General features: G+C 34.0%; 4 protein-coding genes and 1 pseudogene across 9 annotated transcripts in view; all 5 read left to right on the top strand.

The window, feature by feature from the left end:
- Window positions 1-16,744, top strand: part of LOC100795233 (TMV resistance protein N) — a 93,516-nt gene extending 76,772 nt beyond the window's left edge. Inside the window, exon 6 of the transcript XR_005888910.1 lies at window positions 15,876-16,744. The gene's annotated coding sequence lies outside the window, so the exon portion shown is untranslated. The remainder of the gene's footprint in view (window positions 1-15,875) is intronic.
- LOC100793122 (disease resistance protein RUN1) lies at window positions 5,935-12,752 on the top strand. Its single transcript, XM_006599306.4, has 6 exons — window positions 5,935-6,467; window positions 7,518-8,631; window positions 8,824-9,111; window positions 9,228-10,034; window positions 10,118-10,757; window positions 12,347-12,752. The coding sequence occupies exons 1-5, from the start codon at window positions 5,995-5,997 to the stop codon at window positions 10,610-10,612; spliced, it is 3,177 nt and encodes a 1,058-aa protein (XP_006599369.1). The 5' UTR covers window positions 5,935-5,994; the 3' UTR covers window positions 10,613-10,757; window positions 12,347-12,752.
- LOC100792591 (uncharacterized) lies at window positions 10,616-23,913 on the top strand. 6 transcript variants are annotated; one of them, XM_041010499.1, is made up of 5 exons: window positions 18,982-19,236; window positions 19,592-19,658; window positions 19,860-20,564; window positions 20,921-21,349; window positions 23,483-23,913. In XM_041010499.1, exons 3-5 carry the CDS (start codon window positions 19,862-19,864, stop codon window positions 23,659-23,661), a joined length of 1,311 nt encoding a protein of 436 aa, XP_040866433.1. In that variant the 5' UTR covers window positions 18,982-19,236; window positions 19,592-19,658; window positions 19,860-19,861; the 3' UTR covers window positions 23,662-23,913. The 6 variants fall into 6 exon arrangements, with proteins under 6 accessions (XP_040866434.1, XP_040866433.1, XP_014624611.1 ...); XM_014769125.3 differs by having other exon boundaries at window positions 19,587-19,658; XM_014769124.3 differs by having other exon boundaries at window positions 19,566-19,658.
- On the top strand, window positions 11,272-13,088 carry LOC106796447 (uncharacterized). Its single transcript, XM_014768732.1, has 2 exons — window positions 11,272-11,288; window positions 12,347-13,088. Exons 1-2 carry the CDS (start codon window positions 11,272-11,274, stop codon window positions 13,086-13,088), a joined length of 759 nt encoding a protein of 252 aa, XP_014624218.1.
- On the top strand, window positions 16,902-17,980 carry LOC121173727 (uncharacterized; annotated as a pseudogene).
- Window positions 23,914-25,570: the final 1,657 nt, after the last annotated feature.

Here is a 25,570-nt window from a genome sequence, read left to right as displayed (position 1 = left end):
TAAAGCATGAAGATTTGTCTGAAATTGCACACGGTGTTCAATGTCTCAGCATATCTGTTATACAGTTGTGGATTCTGTAAGTCAATTTAGATTATTGTTAATTACCTAATTTATTATTTTACCTTCATGCATAATTTACTTTGTGTTAACAACAATAGGCATATGACTGAGACAAGTATGCGAGCTGGGAATATCGATGTGTATGGATTCCTCGAGCCACAGTCTATCCAGAGATCTGGCCAATCACAATTTGAATTAGAAAATTACATTAAGAACTGGATGCAAAATTCAAAACGGGATGTGTACCTAGGAGCCTACTTGAATGGGTAACTTAAACTCAACAAATGAATTTAAATAATGTATAATAATATAATAACCTATATTGGTCTCCACTGCAGTGCACATTGGCAAATGGTCGTCATTTTGCCTAAGGAAAACGTTGTCATTTGGTTTTGTTCGTTGCATAATAAGCCAGACAACTACCTCAAATGCATAATTAATAGGTCAGTGTTGTTTTTCAATACATTTGCATTAGCATTAGTCAGGTAAATCAAAATTTTAAATGTACAATAAGAATCTATGTTTGTATTCAATAGTGCTTTGAAAGGACTTGACGATACTCAACAAAGTAAATCCAAGCCTCCTGCTAGGTGGATTGTTGTTAAAGTAAGTTATTTAAACAATATGTTTTCACTTATATTTTAGTATTGTGTAGACTAATTTGTACTGAATGTTGCATATGTAAATTTCATAATGTATTTAGTGTAATAGACAAAAAGGAAGCACTGAGTGTGGGTATTACGTCATGCATTGGATGTTAACTATAATCTTAGGAAATTTCCAGAATAATTGGGAAATGGTAATTTTTAATTCACCAAATTTCATATTATTATGATTGCTAATATATTATTAACTTATGGTTTATTATATCATGCAGTATTTCACTGATCCTAGATCATTGGAACCAGAAAGATTGAAGGCGCTTCGTAACCAGTGGGCAAAGTACTATTTGAAAGTGAAAAATGAAACTTAGGATGTTTAGACAATTTTGTAATTGTAGTTTATATTTACTTGCTTAATTTACAATTCATGTCTCAACATTAAATATGTTTTAAATTCATAGTAATTAGTAAATTTCTCATTGAATTTTCTGGTAAAAACTGTTTCAAAACAGAATGAAAATTATATGTTGTGTGGTCTGATTTTAAAATTTGCAGGTTATTTTTGAGATTTATTGAAAAAACAGACATCATGTTAAAAAAAAAATTTCTAAAACAACATCGATTTTTAAAAAAACTTATGTGAAATGTTACTTACAACATCAGTTTTTTTAAAAACTGATGTTAAATGTCACTTACCTCACCATTTTTTAACATCGGTTTTTAAAAAAACTGATGTTGTAAGTAACATTTCACATCAGTTTTTTTAAAAACTGATGTGAAATGTCACTTACAACATCAGTTTTTTTAAAAATCGATGTTGATTTATAGATTTATAACTTTTTTTTTCATAATTCGTATCATATAATATCGCCTATTTAAATAAACGATGTTAAATATCACTTACAACATCAACTTTTTAAAAAACTAATGTGAAATATTACTTACAACACCAATTTTTAAAAAACCGATGTCACATGTCACATTTAACATCGGTTATTTAAAAAACCGATGTTAAATGTTACTTATAACATCAGTTTTTTAAAAAATCGATGTTGATTTATAGATTTATAATTTTTTTTTCCATAATTCGTATCATTTAACATCGCCTATTTAACTAACCGATATTAAATATCACTTACAACATCAGCTTTTTAAAAAACCGATGTGAAATGTTATTTACAACATCAGTTTTTAAAAAACTGATGTCACATGTCACATTTAACATCGGTTATTTAAAAAACCGATGTTAAATGTCACTTACAACATCAGTTTTTAAAAAACCGATGTTGATTTATAGATTTATAACTTTTTTTTTCATAATTTGTATCATATAACATCGCTTATTTAAATAACCGATGTTGTATTTATTAGTTAACATCGATTTTGAAAAACCGATGTTAATGATACTACTTTCCACATCGGTACTTTCAACATCAATTAATAACCGATGTTGAAAGTCTTAAATAACCGATGTTAAAACCTTATTTTCTAGTAGTGTTTGTGTTAAAACCAAATCTGGAACTCTGAAACCCAAAACAAAGGCACAAAAAAAAAAATCAAACGTTTAGGTAAAAACCCTAATGATCTATCTGACAAACTAACCGAGCAAAAGAAATGTGTATTAGCCTGTGCCTTCAAACCCAACCAAACTTATTTTTCAGGTAAAGAGCATAATGATTTATCTGAAAAAAAGAAACCGAGCAAAATAAATGTATATTAGCCCGTGCCTTCAAACACCTCCTACGTCCATGATATTGCAACAACCTAAATAAAATAAACGTCAGAAGACGAACTTGCAAAAAGATATGAGCTTTTTCTTGACCAAAAATTAGGTAAAAAAATAAAATTTGCTTCAACAAAATCAAAAAGCATATACAAATAAACGCTAGACTAAAAAGGCACACAGGAAAATACAAATGTTGGAAACAATGCAACACAATCGAACACAGCAGTCACCCACAAAAACATCGAACCTTTTTGGTTGCACAAAGCCGTGAGATGACAAACTTGCAGAAAGAGCTGTCCTTTTTTTCAAACAAAGGCATAAACGAAAAACAACATAATCAATGTCTAAAGATAAACATAAGAAAATATGAGGTTCAAGAAATAATAACAACCATCCTTCCAAAAATAAGGCAAAAAAATAAAGATGTGCTTCAACAAAATCAAAAAGCAAAACAAAAATCCCACAAAGGTTGAACCTTGCTTCTTGAACAAAAAGTTTTTGTTTTTAAAAAAAACCCAAACATGAAGATCGTAGATGAATATATATACAAATAGACGCCATACAAAAAAGAGACACAGAGGAAAATGCAAGTATTGGAAACAATGCAACATAATCAAACCCAACAGTCACCCACAGAAACATCGAACCTTTTTGGTTGAACAAAGGCATAAATAAAAACAAACCATGGAAAATAATCGAACACAAGGACAACCACGAAAATATCGAACCTTTTTGGTTGAACAAAGTCATAAATCGCACAAAGAAGTGAGAACATGGCAAAAAATTAGTAAAAAACACAAACAAATAAATAGAAAATAAGACGCAAAAGACAATTTTTTATAGCATTTTGTAAATAGAAGGAGACAAAATTGCACAGACAATGGAACACATACACACAAATATTATGCTACTAGACGTTTTAAAAAACCGACAAATCTGCAGAGAATGAAAAGGAACCAAATACAAACCTGGACAACGAAAGCAAACGAAAAAGAAGAACAAAATCGTAGTTCCAGACCTGGAGAGGAGAACAAAATAGCAACAGATGTTAGCAAAACCTAAACAAAAAAGTTAAAGAGTAACCAGAAGAATAGAGAGAATGAAAAGGAACCAAATACAAAGTGAAAAATAAATCGAGCAAACAATGGAAGAATCACAGTTATGGGGACCCAGCGAAACACAAAGTTGAAAGCGTTAGGCATAAAAATGAACTCAAAGGTCAAACCACAGAGAAGGCAAGACAAACAGAAGTCCACAACATCAAAATCAGACAAAGGTCGCACCTTTTTTCAGTCCAAAGCAATATAAAAACCAAAGCAAAAAAAAATGATTGCATGCAAAGCGCCGAGAATGAAAAGGAAGCAAAATACAAAATAGAAAGCTCAACTAACAGGAAGCAAAGACAAACTTGGACAACAAAAGCAACCCAAAAAGAAGCACGCCTGGATAAGAGAACAACCTTGTAACGAAAAGTCATAAACAAAAACCCAGATACAATGTAAGAGTAACGGGAAAAAAAGAAAAACAAAGAATGAACAGGATCAGAAAGGTCAGCCAACAGGAGCAACCAAAAAAAGTCAATGCAAGACAAACCGCAGTAGATGGAAGAGCCAAACGTCGGTAAGTAGGTTTGGAGAGAAAGTGGAACGTCAAAAGGAGCAGTTCAGGAGGTGCTTTGGAGAGAAAGTGAAAGGTCAGAAGGCAAACCCAAAGGAGAGAAGGGATGGATGAGACTTTTCCCTGGGAAAAAAATTGTGAAAAAAATAAAGCTTTGCAAGAGGACACGTGGAGGGAGTGGAAAAAGAAGGAATGCAAAAAGGGGTCACTGTGTAGAGAAGACAAAGTTTTTTTTTATTCTTCTAAAAAAAGGAAAAAGGTCTCTGCCACATGTCGCAATGACCTTGAACAGACAATCAGGACCTTATTTGTATAAAAGATAGAGATAAGCAACAGATCTAAAGAATTGTGCCTTTGTGCTGGGAAAATTACAAAATAACAATGCCTTAAATAAAATTTTAGATATAATTGATTTCTAAGTCCGAAGCACATTTAAATGTAGCAGACTATAAAAATTGGAAGTTAAGAGAAATTAACAATAATGTTAAATAAAAAAAATTGGAAATGCCAGAAACTTTAAGTGAAAACAATAATAAAAAGACACAAAATGCACTGGCAGACTAAGAGTCCTCCATAAAACATTACTGTAAACTTCAATGTAAAGCCACTAATTAACTATCAACTATCAAGGACCGCCATGACACTTGTGACTCCTACTACAATTTAAAACCTTGTCCTTCCACTTTCTTTATCATAAATATATAACACCTCCATGGAAATGATAATACAATAAAGATGAGATTATCATATGATGTACCTCTTGTTCCACACCCATACCAATCTGATCGAACAGCAGCATCCATGAATCAGTAGAGGATTTTCATGTAAAAATCATTTTTATTATCTCACAAATCATCATGTAATTGCAATTCATATACTAAACGACAAGTTAGCTACCTTGAGGAACTCGGGAAGAAGCTGGAACTCACTCTTTTTATCAAGGCATAGAAATATCATAAATTATTTTTCTATATAAAACTATTGAATCGATTGCTTCATCAAACATCATTGCTTTACTACTATAAAGCTTCGTAGAACCCAACACCCCTGGTGGATACTAACATTTTTATAGGTGCATGAAAAAATAATAGATAAATTTTTTTTTCTACAAGATAAATATATATCTCATAATAAAATAGACACACAATTTTATTAAAAATAACATTTTATTACATATAAAATATTGTTTGTGCTCATAATTACATGCGAAATTAGAATATTACATGCAAATAAATATTTAATTTAAAAAAATTGAAATTTTGTTAACTTGAATGTTGGAAAAGTTAAAATTTAGAAATTAATTTTTTTTTAGAAAAACTAACAAAATAAAGTTATCCTTAAAAGGAATTGAATGTTTCTTTCTTCCACACCATAACTGTCTAAATTTTTTTGGGCCCCTTCCATCATGGGAACAAACCCAACACTGCATCCATGAAATAAAAAAAAATTTAAAATATATTTTACTATTCCTATAAATATTAAAATATTTTAAATTTTAAATTTTAAATTATTTTTTCTTCTTATAAAAATATAAATATACGATATTTTAAATTTGAAATTGAATTTGAGAGATTTGATTAATATTAAAATCTTATCATATATTAACCAGATCTTGACGTGTTTATTGAGAAAAAACGAAAAAATTTAGTAAGAAAGGCTGACATGCCTGTGTTTACTTTTCATTTTCTGAAATATGTGAACCTTTATAGAAAAGTCTTTTTAAGTTTAGTATGACCACTCCAACCATCCAAACATCGACGACTGTCATACCAATTAAGTATGCGCGTAGGGCAATAATGAAAGAAAAAGACACATGAAACTTCATAGAAAACTCTCTTTAAGTTTCGCAGAGATGGTATGGTCATAGTTTTAAAAAAAAAGAAGATATGAAGCTTCCCAGAAACGCTATAAGCTTAAGCCTATATAAGTTAGAATGGAGCCCCAACACTCCTCCATCTACAATCATACAAACCTTTATTCTAACTTCTGATGGCTCTGCGATCATTCTCCTATGACGTGTTCCTCAGCTTCCGAGGGGAAGATACTCGTTATGGTTTCACTGGCAATCTCTACAATGTCCTCCGGGAAAGGGGAATTCACACCTTCATTGATGACGAGGAGCTCCAGAAAGGGGATGAAATCACCACAGCACTTGAGGAGGCAATTGAGAAGTCCAAGATTTTCATCATCGTGCTCTCTGAAAACTACGCATATTCCTCCTTTTGCTTAAACGAACTCACTCACATCCTTAACTTTACTGAGGGGAAGAATGATCCGTTGGTTTTGCCAGTTTTTTATAAAGTGAATCCTTCATATGTCCGACACCACAGAGGTAGTTATGGAGAAGCACTGGCTAATCATGAAAAGAAGTTGAACTCTAATAACATGGAGAAACTTGAGACGTGGAAGATGGCTCTGCGCCAAGTGTCTAACATTTCTGGCCATCATCTCCAACATGATGGGTACGTACCCTTCCTCGCTTACTTTATTTTTAATTCTTTAAGTTTGACTTGTCTAATCACATTTTATTGTTAAATTTTAAAGAGATCAAATTATAATCACATAAATAGTAATATGCTCCGGTACGAAACAAGGGTTTAGGTACGCAGTAGGCGGCCTCCCCAAGAACTGGTCCTTGGGGATGTATATATACAGCCGGTACACTATTTAAATTTATGATATATTCTAATTATAAGCTGCCAACAAAATTTTAATTCTTATAAAATATTTGAAGTGTTAATATTACTGACAATTGGATTTAATGTTATTTATTTGTGATAGTTTATTTGAATTTTATGATATATATTTTTATTAATATAATTTATCAGTTACACTTTAATCGATAGATTTATTATCATTTTAAGTTTAGTTAAAAAAATATTATTATCTTTTGTACCTAGATATAAGATTAAGGAAAGATAATAAAAATTTTTTAAAAATATTATTGTTTATTGGATCTTACTAACGAGTGTCTTTAGTAGAAATTTACATATTCTATAACTTTTTTTATAAAAAATTTCCATAATAATATTTTCTCTTTTTAGTCTTTAATACTAAAAAATAATAATATTTTGAAACCAACATTAGAGTTTCTGCGAAACCAACAATAATAGTTTGAGTTTTGCTTCTACTTTTTTTTTCTTTCTCATCTTTAATTTGTTTTCCCATCTTATGTCTTCACGTTGCAGACCTTAGCTTTGCCCCTTATTTTTTTGTATATGTTATTCTTTCTTCTCACCTCTAATGTAGTTTATTTTGTTTGAGTTACAATATGCAATTTTTCCCATCATTTCTGGTTCTTCTTCACTAATTTGCTTACAAATTTTAACAAATCAGTTTGAAAATGAGTCGTGTGAATTGGTTTACACGAACCACTTCGTGGTTTTATGGTAAAGTGAGCGAATTCTGTAACTTAGGATCAAAATACTTGTTAACTTGAAAAAACATCATACATATCAACAGATGGACATGAGGTGTTTAGTCTGACATCACACAATTTCTTTGTTGAATAGTAATAAATATGAATACAAGTTCATTAAGGAGATAGTTGAATCGGTGTCTAGCAAGTTTAATCGTGATCATTTAGATGTTCCGAATGTCCTGGTTGGGCTAGAGTCACCGGTGCGACAAGTAAAGTCGCTTCTGGATGTTGGACGTGATGATGTCGTCCACATGGTGGGGATCCATGGACTCGCCGGAGTGGGTAAAACAACACTTGCTGTCGCAGTCTATAATTCCATTGCTGATCATTTTGAATCTTCTTGCTTTCTAGAAAATGTGAGAGAAACTACCAATAAGAAGGGGTTAGAAGATCTCCAAAGTGCCTTTCTTTCTAAAACAGCTGGAGAAATTAAGTTAACAAATTGGAGAGAAGGAATTACCATAATAAAGTGTAAGCTCAAGCAAAAGAAGGTTCTTCTGATTCTAGATGATGTTGATGAACATAAACAGTTACAAGCGATTATTGGCAGCCCTGATTGGTTTGGTCGTGGTAGTAGAGTCATCATCACCACTCGAGACGAACATTTGTTAGCGCTTCACAATGTTAAAATAACATATAAGGTGAGAGAGTTGAATGAGAAACATGCTCTTCAATTACTTACTCACAAGGCTTTTGAGTTGGAAAAAGAAGTTGATCCAAGTTACCATGATATTTTGAATCGAGCGATAACTTATGCTTCAGGCCTCCCATTAGCTCTAGAAGTAATAGGTTCCAACTTACTTGAAAAAAGTATAGAAGAATGGGAATCTGCTCTAGATGGATATGAAAGAATTCCTGATAAAAAGATCTATGACATACTTAAAGTAAGCTATGATGCTTTGAATGAAGATGAGAAAAATATTTTTCTTGACATTGCTTGTTGCTTCAAAGCTTATAAATTGGAAGAGCTCCAAGATATACTTTATGCTCATTATGGTCATTGCATGAAATATCATATTGGGGTGTTGGTTAAAAAATCTCTGATAAACATTCATGGGTCATGGGATTATAAGGTCATGAGATTGCATGACTTGATAGAAGACATGGGTAAAGAAATTGTCCGAAGAGAATCACCAACAAATCCTGGGAAACGTAGCAGGTTATGGTCCCATGAGGATATAAATCAGGTTTTACAAGAAAATAAGGTAAGATTGATACATTGAATGGTTTGGTTTTTCATCTTTAAACGTGAATTATCTCTTTTAATTATTACATGCTCTTGTCACAAGTATTTTTTGCTTTATAATATGTACATTTCTCCAAATAGGCATTTTAAAATCTCAATGTATATTCATGTGTATATTTATGTGGTTGAATCGTGATTTTTGTGTTAAAAGGGGACTAGTAAGATTGAAATCATATGTATGAATTTTTCCTCATTTGGAGAAGAAGTAGAATGGGATGGAGATGCCTTCAAGAAGATGAAAAATCTCAAAACACTTATCATCAAGAGTGATTGTTTTTCCGAAGGTCCCAAGCATCTTCCTAATACTTTAAGAGTATTGGAATGGTGGAGATGTCCTTCACAGGATTGGCCACATAATTTTAACCCAAAGCAACTTGCTATATGCAAGTTACCCGATAGTAGCTTTACATCAGTCGGGTTGGCCCCATTATTTGAAAAGGCAAGTGTATTAAGTTCATTTCATTGATATTGTGTTTTTTTTTTTTACGTTTTGTAGTAATAATCACTTCTTGTTTATTGATTTACTTCTTTTTTTATTTCCTTTTTACGTTGCAGAGGCTCGTGAATTTGACAAGTTTAATTTTGGACGAGTGTGATAGTTTAACAGAGATACCAGATGTATCTTGTCTCTCAAATTTGGAAAATTTGTCATTTAGAAAGTGTCGGAATTTATTTACAATTCACCATTCAGTTGGTTTATTGGAAAAGCTTAAAATCTTGGATGCTGAATGTTGCCCAGAGCTTAAGAGTTTTCCACCGTTGAAGTTGACCTCTCTTGAAAGGTTTGAACTTTGGTATTGTGTCAGTCTCGAGAGTTTTCCTGAAATATTAGGAAAAATGGAAAATATAACACAACTTTGCTTGTATGAATGTCCCATAACAAAACTCCCACCTTCATTTCGAAATCTTACTCGGCTTCGATCCTTAAGTCTTGGACACCATCACCAAACTGAGCAGTTAATGGACTTTGATGCTGCCACCCTCATTTCGAACATCTGCATGATGCCAGAACTGGATGGTATTTCAGCTGACAATTTGCAATGGAGGCTATTGCCTGAGGATGTTTTGAAATTGACCTCAGTCGTGTGTTCAAGCGTTCAATCTCTTACTTTGAAACTGTCAGATGAGCTTCTTCCGCTATTTCTCTCATGTTTTGTAAATGTGATTGATTTAGAGCTATCAGGGAGTGAATTCACAGTTATTCCCGAATGCATCAAAGAATGCCGCTTTTTATCTACCCTTACTTTGGATCGTTGCGATCGTCTTCAAGAAATTAGAGGGATTCCTCCAAACTTGAAAACTTTCTCTGCAATGGATTCCCCAGCCTTGACCTCCTCAAGCATAAGCATGTTGCTGAATCAGGTAGTGTTTTTTATGTTTTCAATTTGGTCATTGACAGAGTATTTTAATGTTGCTAAACTTGATCAATTATTTATGACCAACAGGAACTGCATGAGGCTGGAGACACCGACTTTAGTTTGCCAAGAGTACAGATTCCACAGTGGTTTGAGCACAAGAATCCGGGACGGCCAATTCGTTTCTGGTTCCGTAACGATTTCCCAGCCATAGTTGCTTGCATTGCTAAGTCAGATTTTCAGGGAGTTTTCGATTATCCAGATCTCAGCGTGTTCATTAATGGAAGGGAACATAAACATTACGGTCGTACCCCTGTCCTTGAAAAACCTTGTACAGTTCTTTTTCATCTTCTAATAGAAGATGATTTAGATGTATCACTGTTAGAGAACGAATGGAACCGTGCAGAGATTGTATGTTATGGTTCATGGGACGAATGCGGAATCCATGTATTGAAAGAGCTAAGTAGCATGGAGGATATTCGATTCACTGATCCTTTTAGAAAAGAAAAATTTGTAGTTCAGAGGTTGCGGTTCGGGAAAAAGCAAAGGTTAGCAAGAGTGAAGTTGTTGAGACACAATTTGTAGAGCAGCAACAACATGTGGGTTTTTTGTCACACGTGTGGAACTGGGCACTATCACTTGTAATTTCTTGCTGCTCAGGCAATCAATAATTGAAAGAGGAATCAAGTTGAGGAGTGGTATGGTATCAAGGCTGATAAAAGACAACAGTGTAAGTAGCCCTACTGATTCTTGTTGTCTAGTCAAGTTTGGTTTTAGATATTCTATTTTGCTTTGAATTCAATGAAAATAGATCGAGCATTACAATATCTTAATACATTCCTCAGAATCAGTACTTTTTTAAAAGAACTAAAAGAAAGGAATTTTATTCAAATGAATCCAAAACCAAATAATTGTATATAAATTTTATAATTGTGGGGACGACAGATATACTCAACATAAGTTGCAGTTGCACAACTGAAGTTTTCAAATCACACCACGTGTATATAGTAAATATTCAAAACATATTATTGGATAAAAAAACATGAAGGACCAAACTACTAGCTAACCAAACTTGACCTAAACAAAGATGCATATATATATAAAGCCCCCGCACTATGTTGTGCTACTTCAAGTTATCTCTCACCTACAATCCCCACCAACCCTTTTGCTCTCACCTCTTTACTTACACTGAGTAAATCAATCAAAACCTTGTCTAAGATTCAAGCTCAAGCATGTTTAGATCCATGACTACTGGGAGACGGTATGAAAGCTTAGGTTAAGAATCTGTCACCACTGCACTTTTGCAAGAGAGGTTCAAGAGGAGCACAAGTTTACCTTCTTGGGGATCCAATTCTTCAAGAAATTGTATTCCTATGACTTCAATTTGACCTAAACAAAGATGCATATATATAAAGCCCCCTTATTAGTAATACTCAGCTGTTGGATAATAATCATACAAAAAAAGAAAACAAAGACTCATTGGAAATAGATTCTTATGATCAGTGACGAATCTAAGACCCTAAATCAGTGGGTGCAAATTATAAAGAATAAAATTAGTAGGTTCAATTATATAAATATAAATAAAATAAAATATAAAAATATAAGATTTTATTTACAAATTTAATGAATTTTAAAAAATGAGAGGGTGCAAGTGCACACCCTCATACCAATGTAGGTCCGCCACTGCTTATCATTGTGATATTAACAATAATTAGCTGTTGGATGACAACCATGCAGAAAAAAGAAACAAAGAGTCGTTGGGAACAAATTCCTATGATTGCGCTATTGATAATGGAAAGTTGTTGGAAGATTAATCTACTTTAAGTGGCACAGATCAATCTGACAAATAAATCAGATTGTAGCTAACCATATTTAGGAAACTTATTTTATATTTAAAATTTTCTAATTTGCAATCAATTCACATTTAATTACTTTATGCAGAATCATTGTACACTATGTTATATAATTATTCCTTGATTCTCTTGTATTGTAGTTGAGTGTTCACGTTTATAATAAAAGTTATATCATTTATCAATTTTTTTTCTTGGTATCTAGAGCTCTTGTGAACACCTTGCTACACCATGACTTCCTTCTCTCTAAATATTGGCAATTTCATCACTTTCATACTCACCCTTACAAACTACCCACTATGGTGTGAACAAGCCTTAGCATTAGCAGAAAGTCAAGACTTGGTTGGTCACCTTACAAATAATGATCCAGCCCCTCCTCAATACACCACACCAAATTCCAATGACACAACAAACATAGAAAATTTTGTTCCAAAATTAATTGACGAATTCATTGCTTGGTGCAAGACAGATCGTCTTCTTCGAGGGTCGATAATTGGAACATTGCCTATGCTGTTTGGACTGCACTTAAAGATTCATATGCGGAAGACTCGCAAGAACGTGAATTCACACTCCTTCAACAGATCACATATCTCCGCAAGGAAGATGATCAAAGTATTGGTGAACACATCCGCACTTTCAAAGGTTTATGCAAAAACCTTGTTGCAATTGGGAAACATGTCCCAGACAAAGAGAAAGTTTTCTATCTCCTCACAAGCCTTGGAAACGAGTATGAACCATTCACAACAACCATGATAAAACCTCCAAGGCCATCATACTCTGAGTTAATCTCACAACTCCAAAGTCATGATCAACGTCACAATTGGTTCTCCCATCATTCCAATACGCACAACTCTTCCACTCCTCAAGTGGCTTTCTATGGTGAACAACAACGATCTCGTCAATTTTCCTCTCAACATCAAAGGAATTCTCAAACCTTCACATCAACTGGGAGAGGATTTCAGGCTCAACCACCCAATAACCAAAATAAAAGCCAAATCCTTATGAGCACACAACAGAGATGTCCTCCACCACCGGGACAACGGTGTATGACTCTTACAGAACGAGAACAATATCAGAATGAAAAATGTCAATACTGTGATAAAATGGGCCATGTAGCAAAGATATGTTGGTGGGTGTCCAAGAAACCAACTCAATCTGATGATATACCTCAAGCACTTGCAACCCTTACCTTAGACAACACAATTGCTTAAACATAATGGACCTCTGACATCGGGGCCTCTAATCACATGACAGGTAGAGCTAGTATGTTGAGTAATATCCAACAATATTTAGGTACAGACTCTATGCTTATTGGTAATGGTTCTTCTCTCCCAATTCATGGTATTGGAGACACATTCGTTAAGCAAAACAATATTACTCTACCTTTTCATGACGTCTTACTTGTCCCCGATTTAACAAAAAATAATAATACTTTCTATAAGCCAACTAACAAAACAATTTCCTATTAATTGTGAGTTTTCTAATGTTGATTTTTGTGTTAAGGAACAAGAAACAGGGAAACCGATTATCATTGGGAGGCGCAAGGGTGACTTATATGTTTTCTCCTCTATGCCAGAATCATATTTTTCTAATCGTTTCAAATCAGGATCAGTAGACATTTGGCATCAACATCTAGGAAATCCTCAAATAAAGGCTTTACAATTACTAAAGAACAAAAGATTAATTGATGTAGTTGGCACCTTGAAATCTGAACATCTTTGTGACAGTTGTCAATTGGGAAAACTTACTAAATTGTCTTTCTCTTCTTCTCAACACTCTAGTTCTTCTATCCTTAAAAAAATACATTGTGATTTATGGGGACCTGCTCCTGTCTTATCTATCAGTAAATTCAAATATTTATGCATGTTTGGTTGATATTTTTCTAAATACACATGGATCATTCCCCAACAACATAAATCTGACTTTGTTAATGCTTATCTATCTTTTGAACAATATGTTAAAAAGCAATTTAACAAAGAAATCAAAGTTTTTCATTTTGATGGAGGAGGTGAATTCATCAACTCCAAACTTTCAACTCATTTTCATTTAACATGTGTTATACATCAAGTTTCTTGCCCATATACACCAAAACAAACAGGTATGGTTGAGAGAAGACATAGAGTAATACACGAATTAGGTATGACTATGTTATTTCATAGTGGTGCACCTTTATGTCTATAGGTTGAAGCTTTCACTATAGTTGTCTATCTTATTAATAGACTTCCATCATCTTCTCTTAATTTTGAAACTCCATACTTTGTCTTACATGGCACACACCCTAACTATTTATCGCTACGGATCTTTGGTTCTAAATGTTTTCCTTACACTTGGGATACACGATGTAACAAATTCGACCCTAAAACCATTCCTTGTGTGTTTGTTGGATATAGTGATATACATAAAGGATATAAATGCTTTCATCCTTCTAGTAAGAAATTTTTTATCTCACAATATGTTGTTTTTTATGAGTCATTCTTTCCATATAAGACTAATCGTCATCATACGATTTCCTCTCCTACACAACATGTAGTTAGCATATTAATTTTTTGCTACCTCATACTAACTCCTATTCTTGTGCAGACCTAATAGCAATAATAATAACTTCTGCTTCCGCTCCACCATGCTCAAATCCTTTAATGCAATCTCTTACCTTACAACTTCCTATTGCATCTGTTGGTCAACCAAAACAACCCTCATTGCCTGAACATGAGAACCTTGAGTCACAACACTCACCAATTAAGCCAGACCTTGAGCTTGGGCCTCCTACCTCAATACAACCACTTGAATCTGCCTCTTCTTCCCATACTCAACTTCCACATGTTGTACCTACTCATCCCATGGTTACTAGCTCACAATACAGAGTTACAAAGCCTAATCCTAAGTATGTCTTAATCACTATGTCATCTTCAGACATTCCACACAACCCATATAATATTCGCTCTGCATTAACTCATCCTGAATGGAAGGTTGCCATGTGCGAAGAACTTAAGGCTTTACATAAAAATAAAACTTAGGAACTTGTTCCTTGCACTCGTGACTTGCATGTTATTACTCTAAATGGGTTTTTAAATCAAAACTCAAACCTAATGGGTCTCTAGATTGGCTCAAAGCTCGTCTTGTTGCAAAGGGATATCATCAGGTTAATGGAGTAGATTATACTAAAACATTCTCTCCTGTAATCAAGCCAAGCACCATCTAGTTAATCATCACTATAGTCCTTGTTAAGAATTGGCCCATTCGACAACTTGACGTAAAAACTGTGTTTCTACATGGTTTGCTTTATAAGAACATATACATAGAGCAACCTCCTAGCATGGCTGACCCTCAATTTACCAACCATGTTTGCAAGCTTCAAAAGGCTCTTTATGGCCTTAAACAAGCACCTCGCGCCTAGTTTGATCGTTTTAGTTCTTTTCTTCTTAAATATGGTTTCTTTTGTAGTAAGGCTGATCCATCCTTATTTATTTGGCACTTAAATATTGGATCACTAATTCTTCTTCTTTATGTAGATGATATACTCCTCACGGGATCCACTACCATTCTAGTTTTTGACTTCATTAAACTTCTACAATCCAAATTTTCTAATAAGGACTTGGGCCCTCTCCATCACTTCCTTGGCATTGAAATACTCTAGACAACTGATGGCCTTCATCCATCCTAGTCACACTATGCCCTTACCATCCTTGAACAAGCTAACATGGTTGATTGTAAACCAAATAGCACACCACTTGAAGCTAAGATGAAGATGACGTCCAATAACACTCCCTTTGACGATCCAAGTTACTTTCGTGGGCTTGTTGGATCTTTACAATACCTCACCCTTACTCGCCCTGATATTTCATACAGTGTTAATTTTGTGTCCGAATTTATGCATTCTCCTACCATTATGCATTTACAAATTACCCATCATATATTACGATATGTCAAGGGAACTATTGATGTAGGTCTCCACTTTACTTCAAATACCACACTTGATCTTTTTGCTTTTTTTTATGCAGATTGGCCAGGTTGTCCCACCACTCAATGCTCCACCATCGATTATTGTATTTATCTTAGAGGAAATCTTATCTTATGGTGTGCTAAGAAACAACCAACAATTTCTCGCTCCAGCACAGAAGTTGAATATAGGGCCATGGCAAACATTGCCGCTGAACTCACATGGCTTACCTTTCTCTTGCAAGATCTTCGCATTTCACTTGATCCCTTCCTCTGTTATACTGTGATAATCTCAGTGCTCTTCACATGACCATCAATCCAGTATTTCATGCCCACAGCAAGCACATTGAATTGGATTATCACTATGTCTGTGAACGAGTTGTTCTTGGTCATCTTGTCACTCACCAAATTCCTACCAATGATCAAATTGCTGATTTGTTCACTAAGCCTGTGTCCAAAGCTAATCTCATGCATTATCGGACCAAACTCTGCCTTCAATCTCAGCCTCGTTTGAGGGAGGACATTAACAATAATCAGTCGTTGGATGACAATCATGCAGAAAAAGAAAACAAAGAGTCGTTGGAAACAAATCCCTATGATCGTGATATTAACAATAAGCAGTTGTTGGATGACAATCATGCAGAAAAAGGAAACAAAGAGCCGTTAGAAACATATCCCTATGATTGTGCTACTGATAATGGAAAGTTGTTGGAAGGCTAAGCTACTTTAAGTGACACAAATCAATATGGCAAATAAACTAGATTGCAGCTAATCGTATTTAGGAAATTTATTATATATTTTGAATTTCCTAATCTACAATCAATTCACATTTAATTACTTTATGCAGAATCATTGTACACTATGCTATATAATTATCCTTTGACTCTCTTGTATTGTAGCTTAGTGTTCACATTTATAATAAAAGTTATACCATTTATCAATTTTCTTCTCCCCGCACTATGTTGTGCTACTTCAAGTTATCTCTCATCTACGATCCCCACCAACCCTTTTGCTCTCACCACTTTACTTACACTCCGAGTAAATCAATCAAAACCTTGTCTTTTACATAACAAGATTCAAGCTCAAGCATGTTTAGATCCATGACTACTCAGAGAGGGAATGAAAGCTTAGGTAAAGAATCTGCCACCACTGCACTTTTGCAAGAGGGATTCAAGAGGAGCACAAGTTTACCTTTGTGGGGATCCAATTCTTCAAGAAAAATGGCTCTGGGTTCCACCTATGGGGACATCAATCTACAGAGAAACCCCACAAAGAAGGGTAATAATAATAATGACAAGAATCACCCACACTTCTAAGCTTCTTGGCTTTTAGTAGGAAAAACAAAAAAACCAACAGCAAGGCCTGAATTTGCAAGGTATCTTGAGTATCTCAAGCAAGGAGGCATGCGGAATTTGAATTCCAATGAACCCGTCAAGTATTACAAATGATACCTGGTTTGCTAATTAATTTTAATGCAGAATGTTAGGATTTTGTGTAACCATTTATACAGTATTTGATTCTCATGTCAAATTACTTTGAGAAGATGTAGAGTATACGGTTACTTTTGGTATTAATCATTCATTTGAATTAATCATTTAATTGCAAACAATAAAACATCAAAAGTTCATCAACCTGTTTTCTTTAGCTAGGTTCTTGTAATGTGAAGAAGTTCTGTTCTCAATGGTGAATTGGAGATGTTAATCGGACAATTTTTTCTGTACTGAGTTGGTAGTTGATAAAAAAAATTATCGAAAAAAAAATATTAAAAATGAGATACAAGGTACCTCAACCTTTTACACACTAAAGAAAAGATACTGTTACCACCTTAATTTACCCCACCAATTCTAAGTACACAAAAACAGACACCCATATCTAGTCCTGTAATTTCCAGCATTAATTGCAATGTCACTTTGGTCACAACATAGTAAGATGTTGTGAGATGTTCCTTTGGATCTTTGAGCAACGCCACCTGAATCCATCGCACACGTCACCCGCAAGACTGTGGAACTATTTAAACAAATTAAGAATTAAAAAGAATTTTTAAAAAGATAAAAAATCAAAGTGAATAAAAAAGATAAAAAAAAAACTGAATTAGTTATTTGACCTTAAATGTTAGTATTGGTATTAAATGAGGAAAATAATTGCAAAAGGGAAAGCCAACTTTGTGCCTGACCAAATTTTGCACGGTTTAAGTTCAAATGGTGCTTTATTGACCTATTGACAATGAGATTGAAATTGCAAATGAGGGCATGCAATTGAATATGGAAATCAAAGGAAGACACAACTTAAAGAAAGAAGAGCTCCATGACACTCTGCCACCTTTTCGTCACGACTCTTCTCTATCATTTTTGTCTCGTTTAGAAGGCACCTTTCTTTCAACTCTTTTATTTTTTGCCTTCTCAAAGAGCCAAACAACCCTTCAAACTAGATATATTCATACTCATTAGAAGTCAATAATATGCTTCTCCAGAATTTGCCAAAAAATATTATATTATTTCCACCTGACGCACGCAGTGAGAATGGACTAGGCCCATCAGGAGAGATGCCTGTTGGTGGCAGGAAAAGAAGAAGAATCTCCACAAAATAATGAATAAATGATGTATGTATGCATTGTGTAACATAATAATAATAAAGTATTTTAGCAAATAATTATCCTTAATCCCGGATTGTTTTAAAAAAATACGTTTGGCTGTATTTTTAATATTCATATACGAATACCTTTTAAAATTTAAAATAATTTTAAAAAATACATAAAAAAGAAATTAATGGTATTTTAGCAAATAATCCCCTTTATTTTCATAGGAGTATCTCATTTCCATCCCTCCTCTTGTATGATAAAAATAAAAATTATTTTATTCCTAAAAGTTAACAATATCCAAAAATAATTTTTTAAGACATGTAGCAAATATGGGTATATAATATTCTTAGGTTACATTCTTGAGAATTAGAATTTTTATTTTGTAAAACAAACACACTCTATTCAAATCCATTATCTATTAATAAAAACTAATTAACACGTAGCTATTAAAGTCATAAATAATATGAATTCATACCTGTTCAAGAATAGAAATAGATCTCCGAGGAGGTTGCCACAAAAATTTCTATAAAAAATATAGTAAGAAAAAAAATGAAAGAGTTCCATAAAAAAAATAAAAAATGAAAGAGTGAATAAGGGTTTAGGGCAAGAAAGTGGTGGGGCGTGTTGAAGGTGGAAATTGATTCCACAGGTGTGGGAAGAAGTGTATCACAAAGAGACAAAATTATTAAAATAAAAAATACTACATCCAAAGATTATGCAGCTTCTTCACACGCCTCCCATTTCACCCTGACGCGGCCTCCTTCTCCTTCTTCTTTCTCACCTCTTAGTCCTTTTCACTTCCTTCCTCTTTCTTCTTCTCCTTCTCTTCTTCTTCCCCGCGCAAGGTTTGTTTCTCCTTCTTCTTCTTCTTCTTCTTCTTCTTCTTCTTATTATTATTATTATTATTTCAACCCTTTCTGATTTTCATCGCAAATTTTCATTTCTGATTGCTGATTTCGTGAAAAAATAAAATATCATACCAATTTCGATTTTGCTTTCTTAGAGAGTTCGGCTGAAATAGAGATTCGGGTTTGGAATTGAATTTCGTTTTAGGTTTCGGATATACTTTGGATTCATGGATTCCTTGTGAGCCTTTTTCCCCCCATGTATAATTAGTGTTGTGCAAAGCTTTTTGGTTTCGTTTCGTTTCTTATTTTCTTCTGCAATGAAACAGAAGATTGTGATTTGGTGTTAGGTTAGAATTGTGCAAAGATTCTTCTGATTTCGATGTACTCAAAGGAGGAGAGAATAGGGGGCATTATATAAGGTTAGGGATTTTGCGTTTGTTTGATCTTTTTTGTTACCTGAATTTGATTTTCTATGTGTATGGTTGTTCTACCGGATTTTAATTTCTATCGATTAGATATGATGCATAATTGAAATTTGTGTTCAATTAGCCCGGGAGCGGTCTTAATTCATGATTGGCTAGTTATTCAAATTTTAACATATATGTATGATTTTGATACAGCTATGCCGACATTTACTGCAATAGCATTTGATAGATTGATAGAGCCTGGAGCTTCAAAACCTGCTTATAAATCTGCTCCGGTGCCAATGCCTGTCCCAAAGAAGATTGAGAGGCGAACTAGTGAACCAACCATAAGGAAGAAGCCCCGTCCTCGTCCTCAATTAAAGCCAGCACTCTATGCCACTCCTGAGGTGACACCGCTTCCGGATGCACCCTCTTCGTTCCCTCCTTCTCCGTACATCATCAATCACAAACGCCGTGGCCCACGCCTGCTGAAGAGTTATTCTGAGGCCAATGTGCAGGCCAAGCAGGAGAACCTTGACAATGAAAATGCTAATGTTAAGAGCAATGATGGTGTGATTACCAGTTTAGATGGTGATCTCCAAGTCACTTTCACCAGCATTGAACCTGTTAAGGAGGAGCAGGTGAATGGCGTGCATGATACCGACCTTAGTAGCAGTAGCAACAATAAAGGTGACCTTGGGGAGGCACATAGGGAAAGTGAAAGTAGTGGCATTCTTAATGGATCACACTTGGATAAAGTAGTGGCTTTGAATTTGGAAAGAGAGGGTGAGAGTGAAGACTTTTTTGATCCACATGATTCAATGAGTTTAAAAAGTTGCACAGATGGTGAGGATAATACTGGCACAGACCAAGCATTGAAATTCAGTGCTGCTGGTGGGGAATTTTTTGATGCTTGGGAAGGTAAATTGAGCTAGTTTAACTGCCAATTAGTTCTTTGAAATTGAGCGTATGCATGTAGAGATGTGCTCTCCAATAGAGTTTGAAATTGGGTGTAATGTGAAGGACCATTTTGCTTTACCTTTTATTATTATTATTATTTTATTTTTTTTACTTTTGATTTCCTTTTTTCTCTGCCTTTTCTTCATGTCATTGTGTGTGGGCATTGCTGCAGTGATAAAAGGCATATCCTGTTTTGTCAATTGATTTATCAGTTTTAGTGCTTATTTGGATACTGATCAGATGTGAGGAAGAGAGGATCAGTAGAGGTTGTGGAAATATTTCATGATATAGATTATCTTGGCTCTTTTTTCCTGTAGAGCTCTCTTCTGACGGTGGGACTCAAAATTCACATCGTGATATTGAAGCTGAGTTGCGTGAAATAAGGTTGAGTCTATTGATGGAGATAGAGAAGCGGAAGCAAGTTGAAGAAACCCTTGACAGCATGCAAAGCCACTGGGAGAGACTTGGGCAACGGTTATCTCATATTGGAATTGTTTTGCCTTCAGATCTTACTGCTGAGGGTGGGCAGCTGAGTTCTGATCCTATGGAAGATGTATGTCAGCAACTTTACATTACTAGGTTCATATCAAACACTATTGGGAGAGGAATTGCCAGGGCAGAAGCAGAGATTGAGATGGAAGCTCAATTACAATCAAAGAACTTTGAGATTGCTCGACTATTGGAACGTCTTCACTGTTATGAGACCATGAATAGGGAGATGTCTCAGAGGAACCAGGAAGCTGTAGGTAAGATTTGTGTCATATTTTTGTCTGCAATTGTATTGATATCACATTTATCCTTCTTCTACCTTAAACTGAATATATCTATTTTGGCTTTAATGTTTGATAAATGTACTGTTTGCTATGAGTTAGAATTGTTTTGATTTGTCATTTTATTTTCCCTAAAAAACACATCTTGCACTTTCCATTTAAAATGACTCAAGAATTTTTATTAAGAGATAGTTGAATAAACACTGTGTATTGACACAGTACCTGCTTTATGGTCATTGACTGGGAATATGGTACTACAGTTTTATTGATAGAGTAAGCCATATGTTTGATAATGTTAAACAAGAAGTAAAATGCTAGGCTGTTTGGTGGTTTAATAATGTCCATTATGGGCTATATACACACAAAACCTCCAAAAAGAGAGAATTACTGGAAGGAAAGGACAGAATGTAAAAACCATTTATTATTATTGTGAAGTGAGGATCAATTAAATAGTTATGATGATATAGTATGAACTCATATCTTATGCTTGTATGCAGAATGACAGCGGTATATCTTTAAGGCTATGTTTGGATTGGGGGTAGAGAATGGAAAGGAATGGAATGGATTTAAAATACCATTCTATTGTTTGGTTAATTTATAATAGAATGGCACAAATATTTCACTCCATTATTATTTCACATAAAAACCCAATTATTATTTCTTGCAAGAAATGAAATTAATCTGGAAAAGTTCTGAACTATAGTATTAGTTCAGTCCTAAGTTCTAACCCCCCGCCCCACCACCTAAATATCTCACACCAACTTATGCAGCAAAATCATTATATGATAAGCAATTGGATTGCGAGAAAGGTAATGAAGAAACGCTGTATGTATTAGCATGACTTTCAGAAACATTAGGAAAAAAGGGAAATAATCCACCAAGCAAGAAGAAGAAGCCCGTTGGAATCACATGTAGCTTTGACTAGAGAAGCAGGCAGCAGCACACAAGAGGAAGAACAACTCTCACCATCTCACGGCACTAGCAGGAAGAGAAATGAGAAAGTTTAACTGTTCTCAGTGGAGTGGGCATTTATAAAAAAAGAAATCAAATTAGATATTTTATAAATTAGGAAATTTGTGCTCCATCCTCTGCACCCCAGATTGAGGGGGATGAAAATGGTACTGAACAGTGGAGTAGGATCCATCAGTTACCATCCTCTCCCATCCTTATTTTTTTTAAACCAAACAATGGTATAATTCTTTCATCCTCTCCATTCCTTACCACTCCGCTCTACGCCCATTCCAAACATACCCTAAGGATTTCTACTTGGAGTGCATTTAGGTAAACAACATAATTAAAAAGAAGCAACATATTATGCCCTTAATTGGCTATCATAGTATCATATCAAAGGTTATTTGTAAGCTTTACTGTGAAGCAACTAAAATAAGTTAATAAGAGGTTATTTTGATAAGCTTCTGATTTAGCTTATTGAAACAAATAAATAAAAAAAGCTTATAGGAAGGTTATGAGCTAGTTTCATAAGCTCAAATAAACCTTGTAGGATTTTTATTTTACAAACCTGCCCTAATGCTATAAATGATTTATGGCATGTATGCACTGAAAAAATATTGTGCTTGGATTCTTCATATAAGTTCTTTATACTTCTAAATTTTCTTTAAGCTTTAATTTCTGTTTTTTCCCCCTAAGCATTTTGTTTCTGTATTTCTATATCATTTGCAATATAAGGTGTACATAAACTTACACATATCTAGGAGTGAAGGTTATTTACTTGTTAGATTGGGCTTTTACCAGCCATGCCTACTTATGTTAAGTTATAACTGATCATGATTGAGCAAGGGTGCATGAGTTGTAAGCTCCCTGATATTATCTTTGATTCCTACAAATAAAAAAATAATAATTGATCATGATTTGAAACTATTTTTTATTTAGTGGTCTATTCTCCCACGATGGTAGAATTTTCTTAATGGGTATGTAATACAATGAGTTTTTGTCTAAAGGTTGCCCGAGTACACAATCATAGTGTCTTATTGACATGCCCTGATTTTCTGTGCATACCTTGTTTCCATCCTAAATATATGCCCTAGTTTGTTTGGCTTGCTTCATCTGTTTTCTGTTTCATTTAATAATATTATTTGTTGTCTTGTTTAGAGATGGCACGGCGTGAGAGACAAAGAAGGACTAGGAGGCAGAGATGGATTTGGGGATCTGTTACTACTGCCATTGCAGTTGGTACTGCAGCAATTGCGTGGTCCTATCTCCCTGTGGGTAGAGGATCAACATTTTCTGTTCATGATCAGGTTCCTGAACATGATGATGCAGCCAACTAATATACAATTAATACTAACTTCATTGCCGAGTTATGGTAGAGGAGGAGAATAAAAGTTATATGTGCCATTATGTGGCTAACATGTTACATATCTCTTACTTGATCATTACAATTTTCCGGCATCTTGAGTATGTGCATAATTTCTCTAACGTGCCATTCACTGGAACTCTAGCTAGTACATTAGTGGAAGGGTTCAGTCTTGAGTTAATGAAATAATAATACACCATGATTTCCTATGGATTCTGGGTGCAAAGTAATTGCTTCACCTGATACATTTCGCAGATCACATGTGTAATAGATTCTTTATACTTGCTTCTCCCTAGCATTTTAACACCACTGAAGATATTTTTTATACTTGGTGTTGCTGAACCGTAATAAAGGAAATCTGGTCAAGCCATGATGCGTGCATGACCTAATAGAATTCTTTCCTTTCTGTGCATTGTTTCAGTTGGTTGTGTTCCATGGTGAACACACGTATCGAAGTAATTGCCCAATTGGTTGACACCTGAAGGTTGGATGAGGGTTTATTTTTCGTTAGCGCTTGAAATAAAATGTTGCTGATTGTAATATTTCGATAACCTATTGGCTTTCATTATAAAGAAATTGCATTTTCTTGGATTTTGCAGATCTCCTCACCTTACAGACAGGGAATTGATAATTTTTTTATGTGTTGTTAATCTAAAATAATTTGTTGGATATACTTTTTGCTCGTGAGAATTGCTGCGCTCCTCTCATTTTGGTAGGATAAAAGTAAGTGTGCCTATTGTTAACCTACAGTTGAATTTATAAAATAGTTTAATATAAATAAATGGTAGATGTTTTTTCTCGTGAGAGGAAATACTACATTTTCTAAAACATTTTTAAACATGCTCTATTATTTTGTAAATTTTTTTGTCAAGCTTGTAAGAACATGCAAAATTTTATAGGTTTAACTCTTATTTAATAAATCTTATTCTTAATTTTGTAATTTTCTTAAATTAATGATAACTACCACACAAATGTATACAATCCAATTATTCACAGATTGATTTTAAAGATTATGATAAATGTAATTAAGTCTTACATCTTTTTTACTAGAAAAAGTTATTAATCCCTATAAAAAAATATAGAAGCAAGGCTTCAAGAAGATTTTGATGATGTCAACAATCAAGCATATCTAAGACAACTCAAGAAGATTTTGATTTCAAGAATGTCTTCATGGATAATTCAAGCAAACATCAAACAATCCAAAGATATTCAAGTTTGATTGACAAGATAAGTTTTTAAGTTAGAATTATAAGTTAAAATTGAAAGCATAAAAATTTGGCCACAAAGCTTTCAGAAAATGTTTTTAAAGTTATTTTTAAAATTGTAATTGATTATCAAAACTATGTAATCGATTACCAGTAGTTTAAAACATTTAAAAACAGCTTTCAAGGATTTTAAATTGAATTTTGAAAACATGTAATCAATTACTCATGCTTTAAAACGTTTAAACATGATTTTGAAAGTATGTAATCGATTACACATCATATGTAATCGATTACCAAAGCTTCTGGATGTTGGACATTTAAATTTTGAATAAAAATAACTGTGTAATCGGTTACACCAATGATGTAATCGATTGCCAGTGAGGATTTTTGAAAAATATTCCTAATAGTCACAGCTTTTCATTTGAATTTTGAAAGGCTATCAAAGGCCTCTAAATTAGTGATTTGGGAACAAAATTGGTAGAGAGTTTTGCTTGTTCAAAATGTTTTATCCTCTCAAAAGATTATGAGACTTTTTCATTGCCCAAAATGTCTTATCCTCTCAAGATTAAGAGAGTTTTTCCTGTCCACAAAGGCATAATCCTCTCAAACATAAATCTCTTATCATCGAACATTTCTTGGCCAAACACTTGTGTCATTCAATAAGGAATTGAGTGTTTC

The sequence above is a fragment of the Glycine max genome, chromosome 16 (assembly GCF_000004515.6).
Source record: "Glycine max cultivar Williams 82 chromosome 16, Glycine_max_v4.0, whole genome shotgun sequence".
Lineage (NCBI taxonomy): Eukaryota > Viridiplantae > Streptophyta > Magnoliopsida > Fabales > Fabaceae > Glycine > Glycine max.
The sequence above is the reverse complement of the archived record's forward strand: the minus strand, read 5'-3'. Positions and strand labels throughout refer to the sequence as shown.

Excerpts from the sequence above, each read along its gene's own strand:
- LOC100792591 (XM_041010500.1), top strand. The coding sequence starts at position 19,862 with ATGCCGACATTTACTGCAATAGCATTTGATAGATTGATAGAGCCTGGA. Across the intron at positions 20,565-20,920 it reads ATTTTTTGATGCTTGGGAAG|AGCTCTCTTCTGACGGTGGG; the intron begins GTAAATTGAGCT and ends TTTTTCCTGTAG. Across the intron at positions 21,350-23,482 it reads GAGGAACCAGGAAGCTGTAG|AGATGGCACGGCGTGAGAGA; the intron begins GTAAGATTTGTG and ends TGTCTTGTTTAG.
- LOC100793122 (XM_006599306.4), top strand. The coding sequence starts at position 5,995 with ATGGCTCTGCGATCATTCTCCTATGACGTGTTCCTCAGCTTCCGAGGG. Across the intron at positions 9,112-9,227 it reads TGGCCCCATTATTTGAAAAG|AGGCTCGTGAATTTGACAAG; the intron begins GCAAGTGTATTA and ends TTTACGTTGCAG. Across the intron at positions 10,035-10,117 it reads TAAGCATGTTGCTGAATCAG|GAACTGCATGAGGCTGGAGA; the intron begins GTAGTGTTTTTT and ends TATGACCAACAG.